This window comes from Otolemur garnettii, unplaced genomic scaffold (assembly GCF_000181295.1).
Source record: "Otolemur garnettii isolate 467f Iridium unplaced genomic scaffold, OtoGar3 scaffold00026, whole genome shotgun sequence".
NCBI lineage: Eukaryota > Metazoa > Chordata > Mammalia > Primates > Galagidae > Otolemur > Otolemur garnettii.
Genome location: NW_003852421.1, coordinates 4,880,728 through 4,900,770, shown reverse-complemented (window position 1 = coordinate 4,900,770; position 20,043 = coordinate 4,880,728). Strand labels below are relative to the sequence as shown.

Here is a 20,043-nt window from a genome sequence, read left to right as displayed (position 1 = left end):
AAAAAGAAGAAGAAGAAGAAAAAGAAAGAAAGAAAAGAAAAGCAGAGAAAAGGAGAAAGGAGAAAGAGGAGAGGTGCATGAGTTGAAGAGGAAGAACATGAATCAGGAGCTAAACTTGGGGCAGAAGAGGAAGAACACAGGTAAGAAGGAATAACATTCACAATGTGGAAGCAACTAAATCTCCAGGGCTAGTGGGGATAGTCTATATCCCAACTTGGGACTGAGCCATGGTGTGGGCCCCAGGAATTCATGTTGTTTCTATGAGTTCAGCGCTCCCTGCTCAAGAGATCTGGGAGATCAACAAGTGAGGTCTAACAGCTGAGCCTTGAAAGATCAAAACTTTCCGTGGTCCAGTGGCAGTGAGGCAGTCTTGATTGTAGATGGTTAGGTCTAGGATGCTCGGGGCCTTTTCCTCAATGAGGTAAAGTATGGACTTAAAATAACCGGGCTGAATGGGGCACTGCACCAAGAGCCTGTATTCCTCAGGACTGACGGAAGAGTACAGTCCTGCGGAGACAGGGAACTGACACTGACAACTTGGGGCACAGCATTGCTGCAGCACTACCTGAGTCAGGAAGTCTCAGAACAAAGTTTCTAATTGCCGTGATCAAAACAAGAGCAAGGTAGGCCAAGTTCCAGCTGGTTAGAACCGAGATGGTAGAGAGACCCCATCCCTTGCATCAACATTTCTCCCCTTGTTTGTCCTGTTGCTTAAATAGAAAGGCAACAAGAAGTAGGGGCTGGTCCTTCTCTGCAAGGGGCCAGTTCTCTTCAGCAGGGAGGGCCAGTCTCTACTCTGCCTGTGAGGTAGACTTTTTGCTTTCTGTAGTTTCTGAATAAATCTCACTTTCACACCTTTCTGTTGGCTCCCTCCTGAATTCTTTCTCACATGACACCAAGGACCCACTTGGATGTCAAGTGACTCCTTCCTGCATCACCATTATGATGTCTTTTTCTGGGGCTCTGAGGAAATGGAGCTCCAGAAAAAGCCTGAAGATTACACAGGTGTTAAGAGGGGCAAACAGAATTTGGCCAGAGTCCAGGCCCTTGGCTATCATGTGTATGAAAACAGGCAGAGTACAGGCTGAAAATCCTGAGCCAGGGCTCAGAATAAGGTAAAGAATCCAATCCACTGTATGTAAATGCAAATGTCCCTTGGATGTAGAAAACACAGTAACACACACAGGGTCAGGCTGGGGTGACTGATTTGCGCTGTGCAGTCCAAGCGGTTGATGGTGATCGCAGGTGGTGGCATCATGGTGGAACGCTGACCTTGCCCCTCTGACCTTGCCCTCCTCCTCCCAAGGAGAATGCTCTGTGTGTCTAGACTTCTTAGTCTCCTGACACTGTAAAAGTGTAGCCTCAAATAAGATGCAACTGATTTTGCTACGTAATAAATAAAGAACTCTTTAATTACCTTCTAAATCTCACTTTGGCAGAGGCAAGATGAGATGTTTACATCTAAATTATGTGTCACTGCCAGATAAAGAATCCTAGAGTCTGGCTGCAAGTGCCACCACCAAGGGATTATTTGGACTTTCTTAATGAGATGACACACTCTCCAGTTAGCAAACCATGCAAGAAAATCTTGAAAGCAGAGAAGACACAATTTATAATTTTGAGTGCATTTATTCACTCTTGTTCTCAACTAACTCATAAACTCCCCCTTTGCATGATGAATGTGCTTCTCATCTTCAAGACTATAGCAGTGTTATTCCAACCACAAAGCATGATTTTTCTTGTGCTGTGATCATCCTAGCCAAATGAAGTTCTTAACAAATGAAGAAGCCTCACAAGAGACTTCTAGAAAATTTCAAAATTTACTCTAGCATTAGCATTGATGGATTAGCCATTCACGAAGACTTGAAGAATTGGTGTTTGTGGGCAAGATTATTCCTGTGTGGTCTCTCCTGTCACACAGCCTCTAAGGCACCCGCCCAGGTGTGCAAGTTGGTAATGTGACGTTGGACCAAGAGGTAGAAAGACACATGGGCAAAGCACACTGGGTCTCTCTCTCTCCTTTGTTCTGGAAGAGGCAGGAGGTACCTGAGCTCTTGGTGCCTGGGTTTGACCCTTTCTGACAAACTGCGCACTTGTTAAGTTCACACTGCCCTACTCAAAGTACAACCCTGTTTACTACTGACCATTTATTAGAAAAAGACTCTTGATAAAGTGGAATTTATAAAGAACTTTTTTTTGAGACAGAGTCTCACTTTGTCACCCTTTATAGAGTGCCATAGCGTCATAACTCACAGCAACCTCAACTCCTGGGTTCAGGCGTTTCTCTTGCCTCAGCCTCCCAAGTAGCTAGGACTACAGGTGCCCACTCTGACATTCAGCTAGTTTTGTTTTCTATTTTTAGTAGAAATGGGGTCTCACTTTTGGTCAGGCTGGTCTCAAACTCCTGAGCTTAGGCAATCCACCCACCTTGGCCTCCCAGTGTGCTAGGATTACAGGCGTGAGCCACTGCAACCTGCCTAAAGTGAAATTTATACTTTCATAATAAGCAGGTTTACGAAATACCTAACCAGGTGACTCTGTGGTCTTGTTTCTTTATTTCTTCCTAACACATTGTTTTGCCATTTTGTGTCTGCATTTGATGATAGATTAAGATACAAAGTAACTCTCATACAGTAATGAACTGACTTTGTGTGGTTAGAAAACTTTGATATACAAATAGAATAAAGATAAAACAATCAATTTGGAAAATGAGATAGTCAAGCCCTTGCTTTGTACTTTTCTCTAGTGTAAGGTATAATACAGATTATGCTTAAATTTTTACTGCTAGAAAGACAGAAAAGGAACATATCAAAAGGAAAGATAGGAAAGTAGATTTGAAAGTAGAGCACTACAGACGAGGATAAATTGCTGCGTAAATACATACATGTGACTTTGGATAATAGGAAGAATGGACGTTATTATATAATTGTGTAAGCTCTCACTGACTTTGTGCTCCTTGGTATTAACATTACCCAATTTTTACCCCAATGGCTCGAATGGTATAAAGAGGTGTTTTAAATATCAAAGGCACCTTGATTCTGTATGGCTGTTTCATCTTTAACAAACCCATGTAAATCACTGTGCTGTTAGAGTAGTAACATAGCCAACCTAATATGGTGTTTACTACCTGACTGTTCTAAGTGTTCCTCACCAAACCCTAAGAGGTAAACACTAAAAGTGCTGTTAATGTGTGATTTTTAAAAAAGATGTTTTACAAAATAATCTTAACCACTAGCACGGCCGCCTTCCATAAAGTTGGACAACCTGGTATAGAGATGCATGTAACCAAAGTAATCAGTGTCTTGAAATGAGTGATAAGTGTATAAAGCATAGGTGCCAGAAATAGAAGTCTAATGGATAACCAGTTCCCAGAGAATGGCCTCTCCTGTCCACCACATCCAGACACTTCCGCATCATAAATTTTTTTTTGTATTTTTTTGAGTGTTTACAATGCTTCATGGTAACTTTAATTCCTCTCTGTAACATTCTCTTCTACACTGTGCTTCACAAAGAACAGAACATAGATAGGCTGAGGAACAAGGTTTGGTAGCTCTTTGAATCATTTGATTTCAATTTCAGGCAGATCCTTCTTGATATAAAGATATGCACTTGACTTGGAAGATGAAACCACCAGTGACACAGCTGGAGCTGTAGGTCAGTTGTATTACCCTCTTTTCAGGGGCAAGGGAACAATTACTAAAAAGTTCACTGTGCCTGAGGCCTATGTCTGAGGTCCACATGAAGGGATCCAGTTTATCAAGTCAGCAGTAAGATTTCAGAAGTCCCTCAGGGTCACACCTCTGAAAGCCAGATACAGAAAGAGAACAAGGTGTGGCTGGGCACAGAGATAAAGGCTTTGATTTTCCTCTCTACAAACTATAATAGTGTTCTCCCATCCTGGCTTTCTCAAATTTGCCCTTCTCTTCAAAAAAGAAACCCATCTCAGCTATCTGAAAAGGTTGAACTAGTCTCTTCATTTCAGCAGGCAGCACTGAGAGCCCAACAGAATTCGTGGAGCAGTCAGTCCATAAGAAATGCTTTTCTAAAGAAACTACTCTCTTCTATCCTGAAACTGGATCAACTACTGGGTCCATATCTCGTTTCCAGAACTATATCATTAATCAAAAATATCAACGTTTATTGGGAGATTTATTGAAAAGATTTCTAAAGGAGAATAATAAAATGATAATACTTTAGGGACTTAGCCTTCTGGCTATGATGAATCAAACTAACACTCCCACTAAGAACAACTGAAGAAAATGGATTAAAAACAAAACAAACTTGTTTTATGTCATTATGGAGCAACCAAGCCAGGCAACCCTTGATGGGTCTAGGACACAGACAAGATAGAAATGCATTGAGGTGGCTTCTATATTGGCTGTAGCCTTTTCATTTCAGAGCATTTGTTAATTCCTAGCATGAGGCCTAGACACCAAGCAGAAAGAAGCAGGAGCCTAGAGCTTTGAACAATATCACTGGCTAGGGATAAAGCTGGAGATCAAGGAATCTAGTAATTGAAAGGTTAAGGTCTCAGGAACAAAGAGGCCTAGATAGAAATTAACTCATAAGAGTGATTTCGTAGAAGTTGGGGGGGGGGGTCCTCTTCTTTGTAGTCTCTCTCCCCTAGAACCTTATCTCTTCAAGTCTTGGTTGCCTTAAACTCTGATGTTTCCATTTGAGTTATTTGCAAAATATTAAGTTGTGTTTGCATGGGACGAGAAAGTGAGAAAACAAGCAGAAAGAAACTGTTCAGAGGCTTAAAAGCAAAGCAGAGTTTTTGGCAATCTTGTAATGCTGGGGAGTGAAAAAATTAGAGTTTGGCAACCACTAAGGATGAGGGGCTCTGTTAAGCATCCTAGACTTTTAGTTGGAACTTCTGAAGAACTAAACTCTAGGATAAAAGGAAAAATAGAAGGACACGAGCCTTAAGAAATCCTGAAACTCAGCATTAGTAGGAGTGAAAGAAAAATGTGATCTGCCCATGTTTTGTCTGCCTTCCTGAAGAACTGTAAATCTAGTCTGGAAGAGGGTAATAGTATCTAGAATTTTTTCTTAAATAATTTCTAGAAGTTCATAAATAAAAAAATAGCAGGCATGCTAGGAAATAAAATCAAATGAGGAAAAATCAAGGGAATAAATAGGCAATGGAAATAGACCCTTAAGTGATCCAGATAGATGAATTATCAGATATGGTCTATAAACCCAGTCTTATATAAAAAGGACTATAAATCAAAAATTGAACTTGTTCTAGGCATATGAGGTTAGTTGAACATTTGAAAATCCCCAAATTCATAAAAAAGTTTTGCTAAAATTCCACACCAATTCCTAATTTTAAAAACTCTGAGAAAACTAGAAATAGAGGAGAATTTCCTGAATACAATAAAGAGTATCTCTAAAATCATTTACATTGAAGCAATCATCACCCTTAATGGTGAAATACTAAATCTTTACTCATGAGATTAGAAATATCACAGAAATCTGAATGGATTTCAGTATTCTACTGGATAATATCAGAAACAAGAAAACAAGAGAAAGAGAACAAAAAATAGAATTAAAAAGGAAGAAATAAAACTGATATTAATAGATAATATAATTATATTCATGGAAATTCCAGAAGATTGTACAGAAAAACTATTAGAATTAAATTGAAAATTTGCAAGTTTGCTGGATACAAATATACAAAAAGCAATTGTATTTGTATATGCAAGCAAAACTAGACATTGAAATTTTTTTAAACTAATAAAGCATAGAAATCTTCAATATCTAAACCTAACCTGATAAAAATGTTTAAGACACACAAGAATGTATGTATTACTAAGAGTTATTAAAGAAAGCCTAAGTAAATACCCCATTCTTAAACTGAAACACTCAATATTGATCTTCCCACATTGATCTCTAGATTCAAGGTAATTTCAATTAGAAGACTGGCGAGTTTTGTTTTGTTAATATGTAAGTTGATTTTAAAATTTATGTGGAAATATAGAGGGCAGTGAGTAGTCAAAAACATCTCAAGAACACGAGATATCAAGCCTTATTATAAATTAAAAGGAATTAAGGTCCTACAGTATTGGTGCAAGAAGAGAAAATGAACCAATAAAACAGAACAGAGATTCCAGAAGTCGACTTAAACATACAGGGTCTGACAATGAAGTTCCCAAACTCATCCTGGAGAAAGGGCTACTGCTCACTGCAGAACATCACTGTGGTCACTTTCAAAATACTTCCCTCAGAAAGCTAAGCACTGATGCCAGTGCCTAGTTCATCCTTCAAAACAATTTTGGAGCCCTTTTTCTGGAATAGCTATCAAAGCTATTGTCATCGTATAAGGACAATTAAGTACACGAACTCGCCCTAGAAAAAGTGCTACATACCTCATTGCTGAATATCACTATAGTCACCAGATGGCCAAGGGCAGCACTTCAAAGGTGACCTTAGTGATATTTAACAATGAGGTCATGTTGTGCTTTTTCTAGGATAAGTTTAAGGTGACCAGATTAACATTGGTAAAGTGGGACACCATTGGGGGGGCGCTATTGGCTGAGCTGTTTATGGTTAGGGACCCTCTTGGGGGGGGGAGCTACTTGTTTGTTCCAGACAGTTTGGCTCCTTCTGAGCTAACTGTCCTTGCCTAGAAGCGAGGGAGGGAGCCAGTATCCTTCCTATACTGATTCCACCTGGGTGACCTTGCCCAGGAGGCGAGTAGGGAGTTTACATTAGCCTTTTCATTTCCAAATGAAGTTACATTAACCTCTTCGTTCCCAAATGGAGTTACATTAACCTTTGCAACAGCGGAAAACCGTCTATTCCCTTCCCATTCTCCCACCCTTCACTAGCTTGTGCATTCTTTCCAAAAATTGGGACTTTTTAAAAACACTGCGGGACGTGGGACAAATTGTTAAAAATCGGGACTGTCCTGCCAAAAGCGGGATGTCTGGTCACCTTAGATTAAGTTCCAAACTTAATTGTCCAACCTTGTGTTTGGCTACCTAGTTCATGATAAAGTTACCACTGGAACCTAGGATTTTCAATACATGCTGCTGGGTCCGTCAGGGTTTTCTGTTCTTACACAGCCAGGCTATGTCATCTACTTCAGTGGCTCACTTAATGTCTCAAATATCTGCTACTGCAGTTGTAGCTCATTCTGTGGGCTCAACATTTCTGCCACCCACTGCCTCTTGGGCACCCACCGTGGCCCAAACATGTCCAAACCTGAGCTCATCTTCATTCCCCTTGGCAAACTTATTTCTAGTCCCTTTCTCTGACATGATTCAGAGTGAAATATCAAACTAAAAATTCTGAAAAATGTGTTCTTTACCCTTCCACAGTTATTTTCTCTTTTGGGATAAGTATATTCTATCAGTAAGAGAGGTCAGAATTTGTGAATTCGGTTAAAAATTAAAGTAAGAATTCAATCTGGGATTGTTCCTGGGGACCTTGGTTGCAGGCTTCTGGACTGGCCAAAGGAAATCTTTCTCAGTTTTAGGGTAGAGGGAGAAATGAAGAAGAAAAACACATAAATGTATTTATTACCACCAAACTGTATACTTAAAAATGGCAAAGATGATAAATTTATATGTACATTTTACCTCAATAGACTAATACAGGCAGTTCCAGCTTATGAACAAAATAGGTTCTATAGGTTTGTTCTGAAATTGAATTTGTCTGTAAGTTGGAACAGGTACCTGTAATAGCCGCATTTTATAAGTGTAAGTCGTACATCAGTTAGATGTTTATAACTTGGGGACTTACTATACCAGCCCCCATTTGCAAGTGTGAGTTGTATATAAGTTGGATGTTTATAACTCAGGAACTGCATTAAAAAAATAAAAACCAACTCTAAAGTAGCACTGCCCTATTTCCTTGATTCTGAAAAGCAGCTCTTCCCACCCTAAGAATTCTGAACATGGGATGAAACATGTGAATGAAACTTTAAAAACAAACTGTTAAAAACTTTGCCTGTTTCCAAATAAAGGGATCCGTTGTGTTATTGTTTCTATTAGGGGGAAATGAATTTTCTGTTGGATAATTAATTCTTGTTTCAAATGTCTTCCAAAAGGATGTACCAGGATAGAACATGGAGAAGAAAAGTTACCACATGCGCAGAAGACAGACCATTGCTCCCCAGCAATGCTATTGCCAAAAAGAATAGAGTGAAACGTGGAACTTCAAAACCAGCAGAGCCAGCAGTGGCCAATTCATAAACCAAACACGAGCGTGATTTAGATACTGAACATCTCTCTCTGTTAAAATTTCTGGTTGGCTTTCAAGAGATGAGCTTTGACTTTCTAGGTATATAAAATTCATTTAGAAACAGTAAAAGTATACCTTCAACCAAGTAAGAAATGCAGATGGCCTCAAAATTTCACTATTAATCTAGAAATAAAGATTGTGAGTACATGTCATGAAAAGCAGCATGGTACCATCAACTACTATTCATGACTGTGAAAGAGCAGTCTAAGTTCCAAATGTGAAGACAGCTCCGTGGGTACATCAGACAGAAGAGAAGAGCAAAGAAGTAAGTCAACAAATGTACAATACTGTAAAAAAAAATACAAATAATTTTATGTAAATTTATTCCAGTCTCCACACCCCTTCTCTACCAGAACAATGATGGCAAAGCTTTTCTGTAGCAAGGCCTTGACCATCAAAGTACCATAGTCTGATTTCTAACAGACACAGGTCTTTACCAATAAAACTGTCTCATTTGCCATCCAATGGAAGAATCCTTGGCATGTCTTCAAACAAAGCTAAGGAAATGGAGATGTGAGGACATGCCATCAGGAGATTGCTTACCTCTTCCCAGCAGGACTATCTCATATCATCAGAGTGATTTTTAAGAAGTAGAGCAGATACCAGTTTAGGCATCATTTGGCCTTGGCAAAATTAACATGTGCCACACTTCATTCTCTCAAAGGTAACATGCCTCCTTGTCTACCTGATGGAGGCCACGGTAAAGCACTAATTCAAGAATATATGAGAGTGGCCAAGCATGGTTACTCACACCTGTAATCCTACCACGCTGGGAGGCGGAGGCGGGAGGGTCACTGGAGCTCTGGAGTTGGAGACCAGCCTGAACAAGAATGAGATCCCATATCTACTAAAAATAGAAAAACTAATGGGGTGTGATGATGGGTGCCTGTAGTCCCAGCTACTTGAGAAGTTGAGGCAGAAGGATCGCTTGAACCTAGGAGTTTAGGTTACTCTGAGCTGGGCTGAAACCACAGCACTCTACTCTAGCTTAGGGCAAGAAAGTGCGACTATCTTAAAAAAAAGAGGTCTTTTCCAAACTATGATTACTAAATACATGGAGATTTTTATCAGCCTTATCGTAAGAACACTGATTTATAACACCAGATGTTAATATCAAATTCATCTTAAAACAGAAACACCAGGCTCAGTGCCCATAGCTCAGTGATTAGGGCTCCAGCCACATTCACTGGGGCTAGCAGGTTCCAACCTAGCCAGAGCCTGCGAAACAACAATGACAACCACAACCAAAAAATAGCTGGGTGTTGTGGCAGGTGCCTGTAGTCCCAGCTACTTGGGAGGCTGAGGCAAGAGAATCGCTGAAGTTTAAGGTTGCTGTGAGCTGTGATGCCACGCACTCTACTAAGGGCAACATAGTAAGACTCTGTCTCAAAACAAAACAAAACAAAAAACAACCAGAAACACCACATGATACTATAGAGTAAATTTTGAACGTTTATAATAAAGTGCAAAGGACACCCTTGCTACTCAGACTTGGTGCAGACAGACTGCTGGGTTGCTCATGCCACTAACAGTTGTGTCAGACTTTTTCATGGCTTAGATTGCATCTGAGGGCTTATTCTCAAGTTTGGAGTAAAGTAGCAAGTGTTTCCTCATACCCACTTTTTTTTTTTTTTAAACTTACCTGGTGCAACAATTTCCCTAATCAGCCAAAGGAAGATGTGTCTGCAGAACTTGCAGCCAAGGCCCATCTTCCAAGAATCTTCCCTGACCCTCCCTGGGTCAGGCTTCCCAACTGCCTTTTATATCAGAAAGCCCCACACACCCCCAGCTGAGCATATGAATCAGCACTTAAAAATCTGACTTTTTTTTCCAAAGAGGCCAACTATTTTGCAATACAAACACTTGTTAAATTACATTAATCCATCAAATACTACAATTTTCACTTAAACACAGATTAGACAAATATGTTTCTTCACAAGCCTGGAGAATTGTTTTTGGCCAAGACACCCCAAGACAGTACAGATGGGGAGATCAGACCTTCCCTCCTCCCCCAGAAGGGGTCTTGCAGCTAAATCTAGAAGGCTTTGGAAGAACATTCAGAGGCAGCAGGAGGCCTGGGCTCCAGGCCCACAGATAAGAAAAGAAAACCTCCTCCTGGCCAACCTGGAACCCTTCAAAAGCACGAAACTCCCAATTCTACCAGATTTCCCCTTGCCTAAACACACGCAGTCAGTCGCCAAATGCTTCCATTCTCGAAGGCAAAGAAACTCAGCTCTCTGCTTTGACAGAGTCATCAAAGTTGAAAGTGGTGGGGATTCTGTTTTCCAGACTCACTGCTGGCCTCAAGGAAGTATGACACCACCAGCCCAAGCACAAGGCAGCTGTTCTTTTTTGGCTGGAGTTCAGTATAAACCTTATAAATGGTCTGCTAACTTTCTTTCTTTAAAAAAAAAATATATAATTTTTTAAAATTCCATAGTCACTCAACCCCAAGCTTGGTGTTTTTACTATAAAGTTTTTCCTACAGGACAGAGAAAATCATGTATTCCCAATAAATTTTAGAGCTAAAAAGGGACCAGTAGGTTATTCCCACTAGGGAAATATAACGGAATAAATAATTAGGCAGATTGAGAACCAATGGGGAAAGAGGTTCCTAAGAGTCGCTGAATAGCAATTCTCTCTGAAGTGTGAAATATGAAAATCTGGCAATGAATAATTTACTTTTCAAAACCGGCCCTCAATTGTAAAGCCATTGAAAACATTTTTATTAAGGAATGAATTCCAAATATCATAAAACTTCCCTTTCTTTCCAAAATTTAGTCTATTATAAAGATACCACAATGGCTATACTTTACTCACAATTTAACTGTCCCAGGTAAGAATTCACCTACAACCATCAGTGCATCACACCATAATGCGTCCCTAGAGCCTGGCCGCTAATCATTCCTTTTTCTCTGTTTCTCCCATTATAGATTTAAATATGCATTAAGTGCTGGATGCCAGGAGTGCTTTCAGAACGAAAATAACCCTCTGATAGGGCAAATCCATATTCCTTATGATTTCAGTGTGTATATTTGTGACAGATCAGTAAGTTCAGGAGAAACCACACACAGATCAGTAAGTTCAGGAGAAACCAAAGTCATTCCTAAACCTTCCGAAATTCTTGGGAGGTCAATAGACTTCCAAAACTAAAAGTGAGAATCTGGACTTGGTTTATAAAAGCAAAGCTGGCAAATCCCTTTAAGAGTCTGTCAGTGTGGAGTTCCCTCCAACCATATGTTCTCTTCCTTTAATTTCCATCTACCATATAATCTCCAGCCTATCATATCACCTGCTAAGTTTCTACCCTGAACACACTGAGAACTACGCAGCCATGCTCACCTACTAGGCATCATGTGGGTGATTCTGGTCAAACTACTAACCTGATCCCTAGATACCAAGCAAAATTCAAGGTCACTGGCCTCTTTGTACTGCAGAACCCTTCCATGGAAGTTTTCCTTTATTGCTAGGCAGCACGATCATACTTCATTGTAGCTCTTTTGTAAAACAGTCTGGATTCACTTGAGGAAATAAGAATCATATAGACATATGGGGGGAAAGTCTATTGTTTCCTTGTATCCAAACGATAAAAATAAAAAAATCACACATATACTCCCACTCAAAGACACATATGCACCCTTGTATTCACCTGAATTAGTGTCACGTGTTAGCATCATTGTATAATTTTAATGTGTGAAATTATTTTAGCCACCCTCCTCATTCATCATTCAAAGTGAGGATTAAACAGTAGTGGAGACATTTCATCCCCAATAAATTGTGCAGCTGTTTGATCCCAAAGGCGGCCACATAAATACCATTCACCATCTTATGTAGGAAAAGATAGCTATATGGAAAACCAGCTTAATAGCAAAAAAATCTCACCAGCTGGACTCTACCATTTAGAACACCCCTCTCGTCGTGTTCATGTGGGGCCCCTGAACTCCAAACCACCTTGCACAGACAGACTTGGGGTTATGTGATGACAGAGGGTGGGGAATGGGGGCCAGTCCCACCTTTGGGGCTTTCTGAGCCTTCATACCTGTGCTGATGCTCCTGTAAGACTTGGTAAATGCTGATAAGAAAAGTTTGGTTTTTAAAACTCCCCACAACACAGTCCTTGTAGATGCGGAATTCTGCAGCCGTCACCGCCTCACCCTCAGGAATCTGGGATAAGTTGAACTTGAACTCTTTGTGGTGTCGCTGGCGGGGGGAGAACTCCTTGTCGTACTCCACTATAAGAGTAAACAAGAGAGAGTGACAGCTATTGTTACTTGACTAAGTGCCACGGGCTCCCCTCATCAGTTTCCCCGTTCTGCTTCAGAAGTGGATTAGTGGTTACCAGCGGCTCATTATCAGGGCTGGGGGAGTGGACAGACATTGGCTAGGCTTTCAGGCTGAAATCTTTCACGTTACACAAGGACTAAATAAAATTCTTAGGTTTTGTTTAAATTAGTTGAACTAACTGGATGGCAGCAGCAAGTTATCTAAATTCTTGGCCTCAGGTTTTCGCAACTGTAAAAATGGGAAGAATATGACTTCACAGGTAAAGGTGTGAAAATTAATGAAATAAACAAGCGCCCGTGTGCCCATCCTGGCCCCATCATTCCCATCTGGCCCCCGTTCCTCCTGGCTGTGTTCCCTCCCCCAACTCAGGTCAGTTCACGTGTCACCATCACTAATGACATAATCAAAGAAGGCTCTGAGGTGAACTCTGGGGGGAGTGACACGAGGATGGGGAGGACAGTGGGCAGTGAATTTTGCCTGGACCTGACATTCAAAGGGTCCTCAAATTTTGTCTGCTCTGAGTTCAGTGGAAATTTTTGTTGAGGGGCTTAGGGTAAAACTTCATAGAAAATGGTGCGCTAGCTAAAGGCCACGCCTTCCTGCTACTGGTGGAACCTGCCGCCTGGGACCCCCCTCTGTCCTGGGAAGCTGCCAGGACCTCCATTTAATCTGCTTGTAGATCTCATGTAGAGAATGAAGAGGTGGAAGGAAGTCACTAACAGAGCCACCGACTGTTTTCTAATGATTTATAATGAAAAAAAAAAGGGGGGGAAAGGACTGAGTCTAAAAGGAGTTTTAATATGGAATCAACTAACTGTCCACCATGGATAAATGGATCAAGAACTGGTAGCATAGACATGTAGCAGATGGGTGTTTTGCCATTTGCAAAAACATGGATGAAACTGGAGGACATTATGTTAAGTGAAATAAGCCAGGCACAGAAAGACAAATAGCACAGGATCTAACTTATACGAGGAATCTGAAATGGTTAAACTCCTAGAAGCAGAAAATAGAATGGTGATGGCCAGGGGTAGGGGGTGGGGGTGGGGGTGGTGTTGAGGCAATGTTGCTCAAAGGGTCTGGAGGTTCAGCTATGCATAAAGAACGTATGCTGGAGACCTGATGTACAGCCTGGTGACGACAGTTAGTAATACTGTATTATATGCTTAAAATTTCTAAGAGAGTAGATCTTAAATGTTCTTACCACAAAAAACCAAAGGTATCTATGTGAGGTGATGGATACATTAATTAGCTTAAGAGTGAGTTCATTTCGCAATGTATAACAGAGTGCATTGTACTCCTCTGATACATACAATTTTAAATTGTCAATTATACCTCGATAAAGCTACGAAAAAGTTTTTAACAAAGCTTTTTCCTGCCTGAAGACAATTATGGGAGATTGCAATTACTGATCACCATTTTTCAGAGTTAGCTCTCAGACGTCTAGGAGAAGTCCTATATGAGAAGAATGATGTTAAACCTCAGGTGCTTAACTCATAATCATTATGCAAGAAAAAAAAAAAAAGAGCTCTTCAGTTGCCACCATAAATCCGTGATCTTTTCCCCAGAGTTAAGAAATGCTTCTGCCCTGCCATTCCTGTTAGTTTTTTCTTAACAGCAACCGCAGTGAAATTTCATGAGCAAATTAATCCTTATGGCAGACTTTTCCCAGTGCTTGTGGGCAGAAAAAAAAAAAAAAATCAAATTATTTGCCATCTCCAACTTCCCACTTTCTCCCACATGGGTTGTTTTTTATAATCCCCAGAGAAAAGCTTTGGAGATTTAGCTTCTTGAAAAAGAAAAGAAAAAGCTACTAACTCTCTAGAAGAACCTAAGTTCTCAATGGCATTTGCAGAATCTAAGGGAAGTTGAGCCATATGTAAGCACAGAGTTTTAAATTAAGAATTTTCATGTAATTAGGCAACAAATCTTTTAGATTCAATTATCTCTCTCTCTCTCTTTTCTTTTAATTTCATTTTAGGGGTTAAAAAAGTACACACTTTGGCTTCTGTAAGAGCTTGAATTTAAGCAAGAAGAGGTCCAACCAGAAAGTAAAGCAGGGTTGAATCCCAAAAAGAAAGCAGGTTTTCTAATTAGTGGCTAAGCATGAAAAGCAATAGTGATGGGGAGTTCACCCAAGGACACACACACACGATGGGGTATCACTTTTCTCTAAAACTGATCTGCCTTTTAAGTTTGATATGTTATCATTGCTGGTTAAAAAGTGAATCGAATCTGATTTTCCAAAGAGACTTTCTAAAAAATAGCTGCACGGCTTTTCTCTAGGGCCCTTTGGATGTTACGTTACAACACTGCCCCAGGAAAATATAACATTTTAAAGATTCACTTGAGAGCCTTTGTGAGAATTCTTCGAAGAGGGTTTGCAATACGCTCTCTCACTGTAAATAACAATGAGAAGAAAATAGGGATGTGAAATAAGATGCAAGACACTAACTTTGAGATATTTTAGTTATAAGGAGAAGAGAAAGGACAGAAATTTCAATAAGTGGAAACACGGTGGTCAATCTTTGGAGAGGTGCAGTGTGTCCCCCCAGCAGTAAACCAGACCTCCCTATATTTATGACCTAGGGTGATCCACCCCCCTGGGGTTGCTCTGGGCTAGCTCTGCGGCCTGTTTTAGAAAAACAGACTTTAGCAACAGTGGTGCTAAATGACTTCCCAGGCTAGGTCATAAGCTCTGAACTTTCTTCTACCTAAGTTTCTTAGGACATTTGTCTGGGGAAAGACAGCTGCCAGGTAGTAAGTCCGACCACCTTGAAACCGCCGTCGTGTGAGGAAGCCCAGGCTACCCACGTGAAAAAGCTACAAGGAGGGGTATAGGGGAAGGAAAGAGAGAGAGAGAGAGTATACAGTAGCCAGAGAGATAAAGATAGAGACAACTGTCCAGCCGATCTCCACCCACCTCAGCTGAGGCATCAGACAGGTTATGAAGATGTCACTTTGAATGTCCATCCCACTGGAGCCTTTGGATGACTCCAGCCTCAAGCACCATGTGCCTGCAACTGCATGAGAGATCTCCAGTAAGAACCACCTAGTTGAACCTGGTCATTTCGTAAGAGTGTGAGAGATGATAATGCATTACTGATTGTTTAAAACCACTCAGTTTTGAGTGATTTGTTATGTAGTAATAGACAACTAACACAGGAAGGGAAGAGAGGAAAGGAGAGGAATAGAGAGGGAGAAGAAGAGAAAAGGGAAGTTAGACCGTGCTGGGACAGGGAGAAATTGCATGCAATTTGTAAGGATAAAGATTGTGCAATGCTGAGAGGCAATATGTGTGACTCAGGAAGAATCTTGGCCGATGCTCACAGATTCAAAGATGTGAAGGGTTAAATAACCTTAAAATGAGACAATAAAAGCACAGTTCAAAGCATTGATTTTAGTGCAATGTAAGATGGAACCCACTGTCTTATATTTGCATTTTTTCATTTCTCCTCTAGCAAGGCAACCTTGTCTTGAAGTACTCTGAACTTTCTTAGAAGAGATTCATGGCCTTCTCAGTTCTATCTGTGAGTCTCTGATTGCTACCCCCATCCTTGCAAGCTTCATGTCCATCCCATTGCTCTATGGCTGATGCCAGACCACTTTCCTCACGCTCCCCAAGATGCCTCAGCCAAAGCTTGGCTTGTAGCTCCTTCCTTCTCCCTCACTCTCTTGCCTACAGTTGAATTTGTACAGTGCATTTGCTAATGTCTCACAGGGATACATATGTTAGGTTACTGCCTGCATGTACATTTGAAGACCACAGAGGTAAAATGGCAATGTTTTCAATGAGCTTATCAATTCAAGCCATATGATTCTGAATTTACTAATGTCAGACAGTTCAAAAAATATGAATGGGAAGAAAAGGGAGAGGGCTGAGTCCTTCGTTCAGTACTTACTTTGTACACCCCAGCATCTAGCTTATCGATGGTGGTGCTACACGTGGTAACATAATTAAGTTGCAGCTAAGAGTATTGAGGATGTATCTATCAATCTGCCACACTGTTTTTGAATTCTAGCTCCCTTCTTTCTTACCTATGTGATGCTAAGAAAGATATTAGTCAAAGTTTCAGGACCAGTCAAATGGGAATAGTAACATTTCTGAAGATTAGGTGGCATAATCTGTGCCAATGGCCTGGTATTGACTGTTTAGTAAATGTTGGTTATGATCATCATTGTCTGTTGTTTCAGAATCAGCTCCTATGAACTTAGAATATATCTTTGCTGAGTAATTCAAATTTATGAATCTACAGATACGGCTGATGAATTTTTCCTCTAAATTGGCTTTTTCAGTTAGAATGAGGCATTCTGTGGAAAGGGCAGTAACTGAAATCTTACTGAGGATCAGCCTCTCCTTACTGGGGAGCTATTCAATACCGTACAGTGTTCCCTGAGGCAATAATTCCTAGAATTTGTGCTTTTTTTTAATTTCAAGGATCAGTTAAAACCTTTTTTCTAAAATAGTAACGACCTTATACAAGGTCACCTATTTTTGCTGTATGTCATTTTCCAATAAAACAAAACAACCTGCGTTAGTTATGATTGCATTTCTTCAACTCTTTTTAACACCAAATAAAATAGGGAGGGAATAATTGAACAATCTAATATCATTCCTCAAATTGACAACATTAACTCCATGAAGCTTACTTTATTCTCTCTTTTGCCTTAGATGATACCAGTTGAAATTCAAGACAGTCCTAGGCCTTTGGCCAACACGTTGGAACAAAAGTCCTAAAGAATGGAAGTAACCAATTTAAATTTTAAAATGTAAAGTATGTAATATTACACAGACAGAAGGATCTATGTGATATATGGGGGTCATGAAGAAGAGGAAGAAAAGCATCAAGGAACCCAGCAGCCAGCTTACAAACACGACCAGGACTGTTCTGTCCCTTCCTGGTCCCTTCTTCCTGTTCTGCTCAACAGGTAGCGTGTATCATGAATATGTGTTTATTATTCCCCTGCCTTAAGTTCCACTCTATAAGAATCACTAAATCAGTGTTTAGTCTTTCCTTTTTCCCCTTAAAGAGTTTCCTATGAGAGACATGATAGAAATTGCACAAGCACACATGAAAAATACAGGGATGGCTACAGGTAAGAGTGGAGTCAGCCTATGCAGATGGCCACGCTGCCTACCCACCGGTGCACGAGTAGCTGGGTTCTATGGGATGGCACAGCTACTCTGCAGGCACTGAGTGACCAGCACCTCCTTTCCTTCTTTAGCCCTACCTGGTATAAATCTGTTTAAAATATTAGCATTTTCTAATAAGCATTGGTGAGGAAGTGGAGAGACTGGAAGCGTTGTGCTTGTTAGGAATGCAAAATGGTGCAACACTAGGTAAAATGGCATGGCACTGCTTCAGAAATACACACGGAGTTACCGTAAAGCCTGTCAATTGGCCGGGCACAGTGGCTCACACCTGTAATCCCAGCAATCTGGGAGGTTGAGGCAGGTAGATTACTTGAGCTCTGGAGTTCAAGATCAGAATGAGCAAGACCAAAACCCCATCTCTACTAAAAACAGAAAACACAGCCGGCTAGCTGTGGCAGGCACGTGTAGTCCCAGCTACTTGGGAGGCTGAGGCAGGAGGATTGCTCAAGCCCCAGCGTTGGAGGTTGCTGTGAGCTGTGACACCATGACACTCAGCAATCTACCCAGGGTGACAGAGTGAGACTCCGTCTAAAAAGGAAGAACAAAAGAAAAAGACCTAAGGATTATATATGCTAAAGAATTAGAAGCAGGGCCCTAAATAGATATTTGCACACCCATGTTCACAGAAGTAACATTCCCAATAGCCAAAAGCTGGAAGCCACCCAAATGTCCACTGACGGATGAACAAAATGTGGCAGGTAGATACGTACAATGGAGTATTATTCAGCCCTAAAAGGAAGGAAATTCTGACACATGGCACATTGTGGATGAACCTTGAAGACATTATACTAGTGAAAAATACTCTATGTTTCCACTAATAGGAAGTTCCTAGAGGAGTCAAATTCACAGAAAGCAGAACAGTGGTTTCCAGGGACTGAGGGAAGGAGAATGGGGGGAGTCAGGGTCTAATGAGTACAAAGTTTCAGTTTTGCAAGATAAAAACATTCTGGAGACGGATGGGTGGTGATGGTTACACAAGAATATGAATATACTTAATGCTGCAGAACTGAACACGTAAAAATTGTGTACATTTTATATTATGCATATTTTACCATAATTAAAAAAATTAAAAATTTTTCTTACACAATTAATTAAACACAATTAAAAAAATTAATTTAAAAAATTAAACATTTTTCTTACACAATCACAATGCCTACATTAAAACAACTCTTTGGGCTCGGCGCCTGTGGCTCAAGCGGCTAAGGCGCCAGCCACATATACCTAAGGTGGTGGGTTCGAATCCCCAGCCCGGGCCCGCCAAACAACAAAGATGGCTGCAACCCAAAAATGGCCAGGCATTGTGGCGGGTGCCTGTAGTCCCAGCTACTTGGGAGGCGGAGGCAGGAGACTCGCTTGAGCCCAGGAGTTGGAGGTTGCTGTGAGCTGTGATGCCATGGCACTCTACCCAGGGGGATAGCTTGAGGCTCTGTCTCAAAAAAAAAAAAAAAAAAAAAAAACAACTCTTTGCTATCCTCTAACACCCAACTCATAGTCGAATTTCCTCAACTATCTCAAAAATTGTCTTTGTACATTTGGTTTGTTAAAATCAGGAGCCAGATAGAATTCTCTTGGTTGCCTCCTAAGTCCTCTATCAAACCAGGACTAGAAATAACTCCATGAACCTGTTAATGAGTCCATATTTTAAAAAAACTACAGTTAATGGCATTCTTAATGGTGATACATTGGACCCACGGCCTTTAAAATGAAGAAGGGAGTAAGGCCTGTCACTTTCAGCCTTGTGTTGGAGTCCAGTTCAGTACTGCTAAGATTAAATAGGAGAAAAAGAGACCCACTATAAAGCACCAGACCTAATAAGGAAATTTAGCAATAAGAGGAACCCTACCTAACAGATGCAATCAGTGTAATCTAATTCTTTGTACCCTCAATGAATCCCAGTAAAAAAAAAAAAAGAAAGAAAGAAAATTTAGCAGACTGACCTTAAGTATCACTTTACTTGTTTTGATTCTCAGCTCTTACAATGCTGTGTGGTTTCAAGGTATACAGCAGTCCCCCCTTATCCGAGGGGGGCACATCCTAAGACCCCCAGTGGAAGCTTGAAACTGTAGATAGTACCAAACCTTGTGTATGCTATGTTTCTTTCTATATATACATGCCTTGATAAAGTTTAATATAAATTAGGCACAGTAAGATTAACAATTATAAAATAGAACAATTATAACAATATACTGTAACAAAATTTTGTGAATGATGTGTCTCTGTCTGTCTCTCTCAAAATATCGAATTGTCGTGTACTCAGTCATTGCCAGACCATGGTCAATGGCAGGTAATAGAAACTGTAGAAGCCAAAACCATGGTTGGTGGCGTGGGCTACTGCACTGCCTCTTAGAATAGGT

General features: G+C 40.5%; 1 protein-coding gene across 1 annotated transcript in view; it reads right to left on the bottom strand.

The window, feature by feature from the left end:
• The window catches only part of BMP6 (bone morphogenetic protein 6), a 131,859-nt gene that overhangs the window by 17,701 nt on the left and 94,115 nt on the right, over positions 1-20,043 (bottom strand). The window contains exon 2 of the mRNA XM_023512281.1: positions 12,290-12,482. Within this exon, the coding sequence (XP_023368049.1) occupies positions 12,290-12,482 (193 nt within the window). The remainder of the gene's footprint in view (positions 1-12,289; positions 12,483-20,043) is intronic.